The 12,715-nt window shown below is 35.6% G+C and overlaps 1 protein-coding gene across 1 annotated transcript in view; it reads right to left on the bottom strand.

Annotated features, from left to right (window-relative positions):
* The window catches only part of LOC150107433 (carbonic anhydrase-related protein 10-like), a 73,537-nt gene extending 66,081 nt beyond the window's left edge, over window positions 1–7,456 (bottom strand). The window contains exon 1 of the mRNA XM_090392095.1: window positions 7,365–7,456. Within this exon, the coding sequence (XP_090248221.1) occupies window positions 7,365–7,422 (58 nt within the window). The 5' untranslated portion in view covers window positions 7,423–7,456. The remainder of the gene's footprint in view (window positions 1–7,364) is intronic.
* Between the last annotated feature and the right edge of the window lie 5,259 nt (window positions 7,457–12,715).

Here is a 12,715-nt window from a genome sequence, read left to right as displayed (position 1 = left end):
ATTTAGGTTAGGTAGCAGTTGATAAACGCATTTTTATAGGGTTTTAAGTGGGAAATCATTATTTTGCAGTCACTGTTATGCCGATATGAGGGACGAATTCGTTTGTTTTATTCACAATAAAAACATCAAAATTTACGCCCGAGACCTAGATTCAAACTGGTACAGTTTCAAAGGTTGTGGCAGTTGGTCAAAATGATCATTTATGTTTGTTTAGAGGTATGAAGAGTGGTTAATTCAAACTCAACAATGATGTCCACCTTGTGTGGAAATGATCCAAATAAATAACGTGTGAACGATACTCTCGAATCTCATTCGATATTAAATCTTGTTCTATGATATGACGTCAGTGTCCTAGAGCAACCCGAAGCTTTCGTATAGACCAGTATCGTGCTGTGTTCGTTTAGCGTGTAAATGCAAAGCAATAAAGTCTTATTCATTTTCCAGTCTGGAGTGATTAGATCAAGGGGGAGTGATGTGGATTTGCCAGAGAATCTGAGAATTTCTCTTTTACTTTTAGGTTAATTCGATATAAGCTAATTTAATTTTCCATGTTTATATTTTCACTTTTTATTCTTTAAACAACATTTCCAAAATTCATCACACAAACGAAACCCTACTGTCCCTCTCAACATGAAACCCTTGTTAAGTATGTTCCGGATAAGATTTCTAATTAATTCTTTCATTACTTTGTCTTTAACGCTAATAATCCTCACTAGTCTATATTTTCTTACTTCATGCAATCAACTAACATTATGAATTGTAATAACCCTAAAATTTCCCGTCTTACTTTATCATTACCAGGTCAGAAGACTTTTCATCCTGTTTTTATTTCCTCCCTTCAATCTTACCTTCGTCTGTGTAAACACTCGCGAAGTAGTCATTAAGTTCCCCCACTATGACAGCACTGTCTTTCAACGTCACAAAGCTCTTCGATTCTTTTCTGCATATCTGTAAATATTTTAGACTTTTTTCCCCCAGTTTTCTAAGATACTTGCCAGCGAAAATTTACTTTACAATCTTTAATTAACGATTTCGAAAATAATTATTATTCCTCGTTTGTATGAATGAATCAGCAATTTCCTTTAACTTTGAATTTTTAACTGTAAAAAATCCTGAAACGCCTTCATTTTTCAAAGAGAGTTAGCTAAGCCGTTTATCCCTAACGATTTTGAAGAATGGTAGCAGCTAATCCTCAGCTAGCATTGACAGCTGGCTTAAGGCTATCAATGATTTCATGTGCATCCGAAAGGGAAGAGTACGGCATAAAATTGCCGCTATCTCGTGGTCCCATGCCCAACTCTATTCATGTATATTATTGTCTGAAATAGTGTGTTCTATAGTCGGTTTTTTTTAAATGCAGGATTAAAAATTAAAGTTTCTAAGAGACAAAAATCCTGCTTGCATGTGCCAAAGATCGACCAACTTGGGATCCAGCTGAAGAAAAGGCCCAGATATCGTTCCTCTACTTGGCAACTAGAATCGAACTTAAAATGATCAGCGGTCTAACGCTATAGATGTAAAGCCATTTCAACGATGCTACACAAGCAAAAACGTTTTCCTTTTTTGTTTCAGAACCGATTTACATAGTCTCGTGGCACCGTCCATGACACTAGTTCTGCAGAAGAAAAGAACCTCACTTAGAAAAAAAAATCCAGCTCCTAATCCCAATCCCAGAACACCGACTGGATGACACACACACACACACACACACACGTTTACACGCAAATAAATATTAGTTATGAGACACCTCATATAATACATAGAAAGGGGGGGGGGAGATGCACTCAACTTTGGTGATTGTGAGAGATGGAGGCCGACTGTCTACTGAGGCACAAAGGTTAAAAGAGGCTAAAGGGTGCTTCCCCACAGGGAATGAAAATGGTGTTCTTGAATTCCTTTTAGTTATTTCCTTGAGAACTTGACTCACGCAACCGAATCCACTATTGCTTTTAAATTAACTTCCAGGAATAAACTTACAGCATTTTTTTAAGAAAAATATCCTAAAATGGTCCCGTATAGTCTAATTTTTTAAAAAAAACATTGGATTGCAATTTCCAATTTACACTTTTCAAGTTCTCTTGCCACATGCTCAAAATTAGCTTTCTTAAAAGTTCATATTTGGCTTCTGTGTCACCACCTCAGCTTTTTATTTCAATTCTTTTATCAAGTCAAAGTGATCATGACCACACAGCGGCTCTACATAACTGGTATGGCCCCATCTTTATTCCAATGATGTCATCGATAAATCCAAGAGTTTTTTGCTTGTAGTTAGTTGGTTAACACCAGCGTTACTTTTAGACGCAATTATTATGACGTAATTCATTCCAACAAATTGCTGTTCGATACTATTTACGACCATTTCACTCTCGTAAACAATATTACCGAGATGGAAGGTAATCATCGTTATCAATACTTCACGTTTTCTTAACCCACTAAGTGTCTATAACGTTATCGCTTGCTTATCCAACAGTTAAACGCTTCCGTTCTTAATTTGGTGGGGGGAGCTGTTACAGACATGAAATCGTATATATTCCAGCGAGTTTATCAAAACGAACGCCGTCTTTAGGTGAGCGTAAAAAATTCTGTACGGTATAAACAGAGTTAAATGCAATTCTAACTTTTTTTTTAAAATTGCGATAAATGTCTTTTATCAAGTCAAAGAAAGGAAACGTTTTGTACGAGTTCGCTTCTCTAACACGAGTGGTTTGTTTAGTAAATTCACTTAAGTTTTCTTTTTAGTTTCATCATTTTTTAATGAGAACTGAAGTTTTGTTTTGCTTAAGGTTGTGATGATTCCTAGCTTTTGTCGTGAATGATGAAAGGGGTTTGCGTGGGGATTTCTTCGGTGAATTGTTATGTATTGCCCTTGTAGTTCAGTTTCAATAACGATGACTTTGAGAAACCAAAAGAAACGAATTTGGATATTAAACGTTTTATTTAATTTGTTAAATTTAATTCATTTTAATTTTATTTGTTTCACGCGTGATATTTTCTATTCTGTGTGTAGATCCTCTCCGCGAAAGAAAATTATTTCTCTGTGAGAAACAGTTTCCAGACTAGAATTGAACAGGTTACAACTAAACGCATACAAAAATGTCAATCATTTTCAGCCGTTACAAGACGAATGCACAATAGAAAAAGAGAAGATCCAGTATGGAAGAACATATTTGGAGCATTCTTTGAGATTGAGCAAGACTTTTATTAGTATTATTTTTAATTCTGGTTACAAATTTGGTAAACTCATGAAGCTATATTAGTTTATCCCAGAGTAGAGTTTGGCAAACATCTGTGCCTACGTGGGATTCAATCAGTCTTCGCAATAACAAGCAGTGCTTATTACTAAGAGCTGTCAAGGTTGGCACTTCAGTAGTTCACGTAGCTTCGTTGTTGAAACGAATATAAATTTGATTTGATTACATAAGTGTAGTGATCATTTAGAACTCTTTCAGATCGAAATGAGAGGAGTTTTAACAAAAACTGCATCTCAAGAAACTTAAATATCAAAGGATACCGACCTACAGAAATTTTGAGAGATGTGAAGGAACTTGGGACAAACATACAAATCTTGAATAGGGATACTCCCTCCTTCCCTCTATCCGGCCATGCATGCTAACACACACACACACACACACACACACACACACACACACACACACACACACACACACACACACACACACACACACACACACACACACACACACACCATTCAGTGATAAATTAGGAGGAAACAACGCTGAAGTTATATGAATTAAAAAATTCCTTATTTTCTTAAAATTAAACGTTGTGTAATGCAGCGTGTTAACTAATAATCTCTTTATCGTATCTTATAAAATACTTTAGAGTTTTGTTTAAACCCCTTGACAGGAAGTAATTACATTTATCTTTTCTCCATTCTTGGAAACGACATAAAAACGATTCCAGTCCTTCTTTACTGATATTTGATTTAATAAGCGAATGTTTTTTGTGGGTGTTTCAGCTTTCAAAGAATGCACTTTGAAACAAATGCGCGATCGCGAATGAAAAATAGATCGCGTTAGCTGAAAACCCTGCAGGATCACGAAGAGCAGAGAGAATCACAAAACTTTCTTTAATTAAACTAATAAAAATCGTGTCACTGACAAAAACTGCCGCGTTACGTTTCTTCTCGGATAAACATAAATGTTAATTACACTTCTTCTAGATGATTTGGAATCCAACTTTGTTAAGGAACAGAAGGAGGTTGTACGATTGGAGTTTACTTTTAGTTTTCACCAGAGATGCCGAAAGTTTAGCTACACGCCCCGAAAGGAATTAAGTAAACCTACAATAATTACAAAAGCAGCTTCCTCGAAGTAAACAAAAACGCTTTCAGCAATTTTATATACGAACGACGATGTTTCGAAATATATTTGAGGATTACCTCTTCTCAACCACATTATCAGAAGAAGAAGAAAGTCTCAAGAATGCAATACAGTATCGCATCCTTCTTAAGCAGTGCTCATTACAGCTTTTGTTTTATGAAGGAAAAAAAGGCTAATTTGTCATTAAGACAGGGAAGATCCAATCTGCACACCAATGGCACTCGAAAATTATCTATCTGAATAATAAGAAGTGGATTGGTGTTGTTTCTTTGCATGTCTCTGAAATATGTTGATGGGATTAGTGATGAAGTCTCCTGACACTTTCACTCTGATCATTCTTTTCAATTTAAATTTAAATTCAATTTTAAAATGATAGCAACATCAAGTTTCGCACAAAAAAAAAGAGAATACATTTAACCCGATTATAGAAAGTTTTATTATTGTTATTATGCACTTGGAGAATGTTCTCTCAAATGCCTTGGAGACAACGTCTGTTCATAATTGCGAATGTGATTGCATGGTTTACAAATTTGAGATATAAACTCGCTTATCGTGTTGTGAAAAAACATGAAAATCGAGTGCTTAAACTAATATAATCCTATTTATTAGATTGTGCATTGTTTATGAAGTTTATGTATAGAGCTGGTGATTCACTGAATTAATAATCGCCCGATTATGCTGTCAGTGATATAGTTTCAATAGCAAAGTTTTAGAAAATTTGTACATGAAAATTGTTTTTTTATCAGGGATGTTATTGTATCTGACAAATGAGATGGTTGTTGAATATAAAGTGTGCATTTGTTGTAATGTTGACCCCACACATGAAAAGTCACAAGACTACTACTACATAAACTCGATCGTATAATCTAGTGGTCTTGTAAATATAGTTTTTAAATTTTTATTATTTGCAATTTTCATGCGTTTGCCGTGCATGCTTTATTTGGATAATGATGCGATAACAAGCGAAGGGAGTGGTCTACATACTGTTTATGCTTGATTAGTTACAGCCTGGCCAACAGTTAATGCACAAAGTTACTTTTGTAGATTGACGAAACACATTTCGATTCGAATAGCACTGTCAACCTAAAACCGTTGCGATTGGAGTGATACGAATCCACACTGTTGCGTGTACTGGTGGCGACCACATTCTGAAGGAGAGTTTAGATAAGTTTCTTCAAAGTTTAGGACCGTTTTTCACTGAATTAAAAATTGTTATTGGGAAACGTATTGGAACATGCTGCAAACCAGTCATTCTTCCTAAATGTGTCCCTAATATTAATGAAATATTTTGGTAAAAGTCGTGGCTCGGATTTATATCACCCAACAGCCAATTTTTGAGCAACATCAGCATTCATAAATCTTGTTTCTACGATCGCTGGAGATATGTTGAATCATGAAGCGAAAAAAAATTAAGGTTAACGTTTATTCCTTTTGCGTGCGCTCTTTGGGATAATGTGTGTCTGCTCTAAAAGCGAGTTTCAGAAATGCATCAATGTGGACAAGGCTCACTTTTAACACTTCCTCTCATAATTCAGATACCATACTTGCAGTTCATGAAGCCAAATCTCTAGAATGTCATTTCGTTACCTTTCTTGTTTTGCATTTCTATAATAAAGCTCGAATTTACTGGATTTATCTGAAATGCTTTGCATATTTTAGAAATATCGGAACTGTTAGTGAACAGTTCGTCCTTAATATTACCCAACTTTGTGATGCCAAAAGTAATTATTTTAAAAATTATAAATAAAGTGGTAGGAAAGTTTATTCTGTTTTCTTGTGTTTATTTACTTGAAATAAAATATGATATTTCGTTCCAGATTTGAAATGAAGGAAGAATCATGCGAAATAGGTAAGTTAATTATAGAATCCATCTATTTTGGCTGATTAAGTAAAGCTTTTATGATCTTCAGGGAAAAATATTAATAACGATTAGCATAGTGAGCAGTGGGTTTTACTTCGACTAAACTGACAAACTGAGTAAAGGACACACGCAGTGACAACCATAACGAATACGGTTAGGAAAAATGTCTCTCTCTCTCCCTCTCTCTCTCTCTCTCTCTCTCTCTCTCTCTCTCTCTCTCTCTCTCCATGACCCGATACATAAGGGAATGATGGAATGGAATAAATAAAATCAAATACAGTTTTGATTTATGAAAAATAAGAAAAAACGTAATAACCAATTGAAGAATGCGTGGATTACTGAATAGAAATTTAGTGACCTCAGCAAGTATTTTATCTCCCTGAAGTTAGCCCCCCTGAATTCACAAAAGGTTACAAGAATGCTCAGATTTTGAAGCTGTGCAAAGTTTGCACTGCTTTTAACAATGACCTTCGAGCAATGGAACTGCCCTGCAAACTGTAGTCGTCAGCTGTTTCCTTTAATGACTTCTACTTGTTTCGGCTTTTGAGGAATGGCGAAACAAACAAGTAGAAGTCATTAAAGTTCTCTTCCACAGCCGTGGGTTCACAAGTGAAGAAGCTGACAGCACACTGAGATTGAAATTGCTGTCGTTGTTTAGTCTTAAAATGTTAGTGGAATACATAAGGAAGGAAGGAAGACGGAAAAGCAATAACGCTCATTCAGGATTTTCACCTTCTGTTATTCAGATAGATGACTTTTGCAGAGTTGGGGAGTATCATATTATAAAGCGATAATCGGCGAATCCGTCGATAGCGGATGCAATAGAAAAATAAGAAACAGTGAAAAAAATAATAATTTTCTCCCTTAAGTTTCTCTCATTCATTATTCTTTCTTTCTTCTTATTCCTCTATTTCGTCTTCCAATTCTCTTCTTTACTTCTGGGTCTAGCATTGTCATTTTTTTCTGAACTTCTCGCTATATTTAAATAAAGAAAGAAAGAGAGAGAGAGAGAGAGAGATCGCCACGTTTCAGTAATACCTCTTAAAACAAGTGCAAAAGTTACAACCGTCCAAGTTGACCTGTTGCACATTGGTGTATGCACCTGCGTGCGCTAATAGGGGGGGGGGGAGAGAAGAGCGAGACTACGACAAGTCACTTACCTTCAAGATAAAGAAACACTTGGCAAAGCACGGACAGCAGCGAATGCCTCAAGATCATCCCGAATTCGTGATCCTGATGTCCTACCGGAAGGATGGTCGGAGAAGGGATGCGCACATGCGGAAAAAGTTCAGTTCGTGCCTCGCAGGGCACACATACATTCTCTCAAGCACACGCGCTTTATTATAGCTTCTGCTATTCTATTTAGCCCACTCGGCAACAGACGCGACAAAAGCCACTCGCACGAGTCCGTAAGGGGAGAAAGAAGAAAAAAAAAGTTAGAAGAATGTGAGCACACAAAACAGTTCGTGACCCCCTATGGTTACCGTGTTGCTCTGGGGATGGTTATCCACGATAGCCGTTCGGTAACACTGCGGCACTGGCCCATGTGAAGCCCGTGGAAATCTTCGAGACCTATTCATCCCCGGGCAGAGGTGGCGTCCCCTATCGGCACTTCAGCTGATCAATAGACATCGAGCAGACGGGGTTACGATGATGCGAGGAGTTTCTTTCTCCCTTGTGAACGCGGGGGAACATCGCGAAATGGCTCTTTAAAAGTTGTTAGAGGCCGACCGAATTGCCGCCCGCAGCATTCTGTTCTCACCCTCGCGACATTCTTCACTGTCTGACGGGAAGGGAAATTCCTTAAATGGAAACATGCGGAAGTGATGAATTAGCTGCCACGTGAGTACACGTGCTAGTCTGGATTCCTCCTCGACTCACCTGTTTTCGGAGTAGGTCACCGCTCTAAAGTATGAGAAGGAAGATCGGCGAAGTTCACCTAGATATATAGAACTCCGGCGTTCATTACAAATCTGTTAATTAGCTGAGTTCATATGAAGGTTACGACCTGTGACCTTCGTCATATATCACGAGGGGTACTGGAAAATTAAGAGACTGAATGCTGCCATTAATTTTGATTTGACCTACTTTATTAACCTTATTAGTATCAGCATTAACCTCTCCCACGCAGATAACAAATCACAGAGAAATTTCGAAAGAAAGACGTCATTTTTTAAAACCAAATTTCTCGAAACTTAAGATAGCCATTACTTTAATTCTACAGTAAACTCTCTCTCTCTCTCTCTCTCTCTCTCTCTCTCTTTCTCTCTCCAAACCTGCACATAGGGGTAGGAGTACGCATACTATGAAAATCAAATATTTTCAAATCAAAATCAAATATAAAAATCATGTTTATTTGTAAGCTTCCGTACAAAATGTTGAACAATCATGTGTAACCGAAGAGCAACAGCTCATCCAGGTTTCGATATGCATAAAGTTACAAAAATTTACATAATGCATTTTCATTATATACACATATGTACATTCATATAATATACATATTATTATAATATAATTGCATAATAAAATCGCAGATAAAATAAAATTTCATCATACAGGGAAAGTCGCATAATAATTAATTAGGAACAAAATAAAACAAAGCAGTTAAATAGAATTTAAATTTTTACGTTTTACACATAAGACTGGATCTTCGAATACAAATATGCTAAAAATCAATAATTTATACAATTATTTTAAACAGAGCTTCCTCATTTCTGTGGGAAAATAAATACTCTTTTGATTAGCGTTTTGTATTTGTTTGGGTTAGTTTCATTTCTTATTGTTAAAGGTTGAATACTTTTGGCGCTAAATAAGTATAATGTTTGTATATTGCTTCTTTATTTGCTTTTGGAACTATATATATTTTAGGACCATATGTCTACTAAGAAAGCATCTTGTTTGATATTTACGTATTCGTTGTCGTTTTTTATGAATAATAGCACCCAATAGACGTATAAATATCTAAGGGATAGTATGTTTAGAATGGTGTATTTAATACACATTACGGTATCCTTATATTTGTTTCTAGTGAAGATTTTAATTACTTTATTCTTAGTCGAGACTAAATATTGAGTTTAACATGTTTGCGAACAGGGGAAAGTTATGGGCAGTCTAAAAAATTAATACAGTACTAATAAAGTACTAGTTATAAATGGCATCCGATCTTCAATCACATAATTATATCTATAGGATTGACTCCTAACAACACACAGCACATCATCACTTTTAAATGGCACATAAATACTCTCATCTCTCAACACAAAGCATATTTTTGGAAGTGATTTAGATTTATGTAGAAATAAAATAGAGCTCGCTTTCTGGTTCTTTTATCTTCTAGCGATTAGATGGACACTTTCTTCTGTGATGTGTGCGTGATAATTGGATAAGGTTCGTTGTGGTTTCTAATACAGCGTTATATTACATATAACAAGTTTCTGTTATTATGAGAAACTTGACGTGCTAATATGCAGCTTATTTTGTTTTCTCTTTTTTTATGAAAATAATTAAAAAGATATTGATGATGAAAGATGAATGTTATCATTTAGAAGTAGTAACGTGGATTTTATCACTTGGCTACACAATGTGGAATCCACAGTTGTCATGGAAACATGGCAACTGCAGATAATGACCAGAAAGGAGAAACAGCTGTGTTTGCAGATGATGCAGTGATTTGGTCAGATTTCAGAAGGACTGTAGAAGAAACTGGACAAGTGGAATAGTGTAACACAGAACTATGGATTACATATTAATAGTAGGAAGAGTGAAAGAATGATTTTAAGTGGTAGTGGAAATGCAAACATTAATGGCATTAATCTCATTGGACAAGATTTGAAGAGTAGTGAAGACGTCAAATATCTGGGAAGTATACTGACTAGCGATGGAATTTTAGAGTAGGAAATAATGAGGAGGGCCTCACTAAGTCAAACGTTTTTCACAGTGTAAGTAGAACACTTTGGGAAGCGAGGTCCCACTTAAGCAAAAGCTTTGGATTAACAAAAGTTACTTTTTTTTGCTCATTTTGACTTAAGCAGCAGAGACACGAATAGAATACAAGCAATGGAAATGAAAGTTTTAAGGACAATGTAGGCAAAAACAAGGAAATACAGAATAAGAAACGTGGACATGAATAATTTAGGGCTAAAAAAGTATTGAAGAAACACTTATGAACTCTCGATTGAGGTGGTTTGGACATCTAATGAGAATGAACTTAGAAAGAATACCAAGGAGAAGAAGAATACATGAAATGAAATTTCAGAGGAAGAGACCAAAAGGGAGACCACGGAAAGGGTGGAGAGAGAGAGAGAGAGAGAGAGAGAGAGAGAGAGAGAGAGCAGATAAGAGAATAGCTAGAAAAGAAAATCCTGAACTGGAATAGTGTTTCTGGCCTGACAGTTACTGTCGAACAGTTGTTGCTAAAGAAAGAAAGAAAGAATGGCAAGTGCTTCGTGTTTGACACTTTAAGTTGTCATTAAAGTACAGACGCACATCTAGTGTCCATTCGATAATCCTCTAAGTGTAGCTTATGCAAATATGCAGGCATCGTAATGTAGTCACCAGATATTCCTGCTCAATGCAGCTGATTAACAATACGAGGAGAATGGTATTCATCATCAATTATACCATTCTTTGCGGTTATAGTTACTGTAATTAGTTGGGACAGTGAAGCAGTAGTCTAGGCAACAGGGTTTCAATATGTCATTGTCATTTCTGTGTATTCTTAGAATCTTCTCCAACAAGTTGCTTTTTGGAGAAGCAACTCGAATTTGTTGGAGATACTTTCCCGAATGCACTGACATACACTTCAGTTTCAATAATCCTCGTTGATATTCCAAATACTCATTTTCTAAGATATAAAAATATCTCGAAAAAATTTGATTTTATTCCATCGATTTTTGCTCACCTTTTTATGAAAAGCAGTGGGGTCTTGCAAGTTGACGTAATTCAGTCCACACTAATACCTAAACCAGAAAACTATCTTTTAGAGATGTTAGCAATATTTCAATATTCTACTTTTCTATCTCATATAAAAAAGCTAATATCAAAATATGTGGTTATCTTTGAAAAGCGTCAGGAAATTGGAGAAAAATCATGAAAAGACATAATTTTCATATGGAGTTGTACGAAATAAACAACAGTTAATTTTTCGGTGTTCTTCGAATTAGGACGTTTTTCAATCATTAAAGTACAAATACATTGATACATTACAGTTAATCAGATATATTTTTACATCATCATCATGCTTTTCAAGGATTTAGGCCTGGAGTGGCCTGTTCCGGCCTTAGAAGTCATTGTTGGATTTCTTTAGAGGACGTCCTGAAGAAAAGAAAGAGGTTTCCTTTTTCCTAATGGCTTGTACTTTAAGGATTGTTTTGGTAATCTTTCTGTTTTATTCTTTCAACGCGTTTCATCCATTCATGTTTATTTTTTTAATTTTTTCTGTTACTGATTTCTGGTTTAATTCTTTCATAATTTCTTCATTTCTTTTGTTTTTGTTAATCTTCGTTTGTCTTTTTGATTTATTGTCCAGATTTCGCTTCCATACATTAAGACTGGTAGGGTTAATGTACTGCATACTTTTAGTCTGGTTTGTTTTTGAACTAGGTTTGGTTTAAATATAAAGTTAATTACACCTGTTATTTTTAAATATTTCGTTTTTGCATTTTTTACATTTTTACAGAGCTCTTCCTAAAAATTCTGTTGAAAAGTTTTAGTCGTAGAAAAAACGTTTTCTAGAAATAAATAATATTTTAAATCCAATTTTTCGCAGTTACTTTACTCTTCATTTAATAAGAGAAACTGAATTTAACATTCGTTCAGAAAATTTGCCGATGGGGGCATTTATACGTATTCCAACTTATGGTCAACACTCCCATATCTTTCGGACATATCTTCCCGTTGAATCTTTTAGTGGTATAGTTCTTCGGCTAAAGATTGGAGCAGTTAGAAATAGATTATTTAGAATTAGTACGGAGAACGTTATGGTGTGATTGGGACTGTTAGTGTCTAATATGCTCAAGAAGATTGCGTGTATCATGAACAATGGCTGATAAGTGGAACCACTATAGAAGAAGTAAAGATTTTCTTGATTATTAAGAGGTCTTTTTTAAGTGATAAACCGATATCATTATTCTTTTTGCAATCATACGTTAATTCACTGAATTCAATGACTAACTCTCGTTTCGTTTCTTCTCGCTTCTACAAAGCAGTGTGAGAGTAAAAATCTTTTTTTAGGTTGGAAAAAAATCGTACTTCCACTCCAGGACACGAGGGAAATTTATGAAGGCTTTTCTGTGAGTTAGCCGATTTTAAAGGAAGAATATTGGCGAGGGAATGATCTTGGAAGATGGGAGTATGGGTGGGTGGGTTGGAATATCACGGTGGATGAGTGCACACTTTACGCCGCGTGTGTTATATTATTACACAGGAAATTCATGCATGAAATAATAGGGAATTCTTGCGATTTTATACAAACCTGATTACCGCAATTGCAAAAAGGAACTAATCGTAGTAT

The sequence above is a fragment of the Typopeltis vanoorti genome, chromosome 4 (assembly GCF_054136105.1).
Source record: "Typopeltis vanoorti isolate ZY-2024b chromosome 4, IOZ_Tvanoo_1.0, whole genome shotgun sequence".
NCBI classification, from domain to species: Eukaryota; Metazoa; Arthropoda; class Arachnida; order Uropygi; family Thelyphonidae; genus Typopeltis; species Typopeltis vanoorti.
This window is presented reverse-complemented; position numbering and strand designations above follow the sequence as displayed.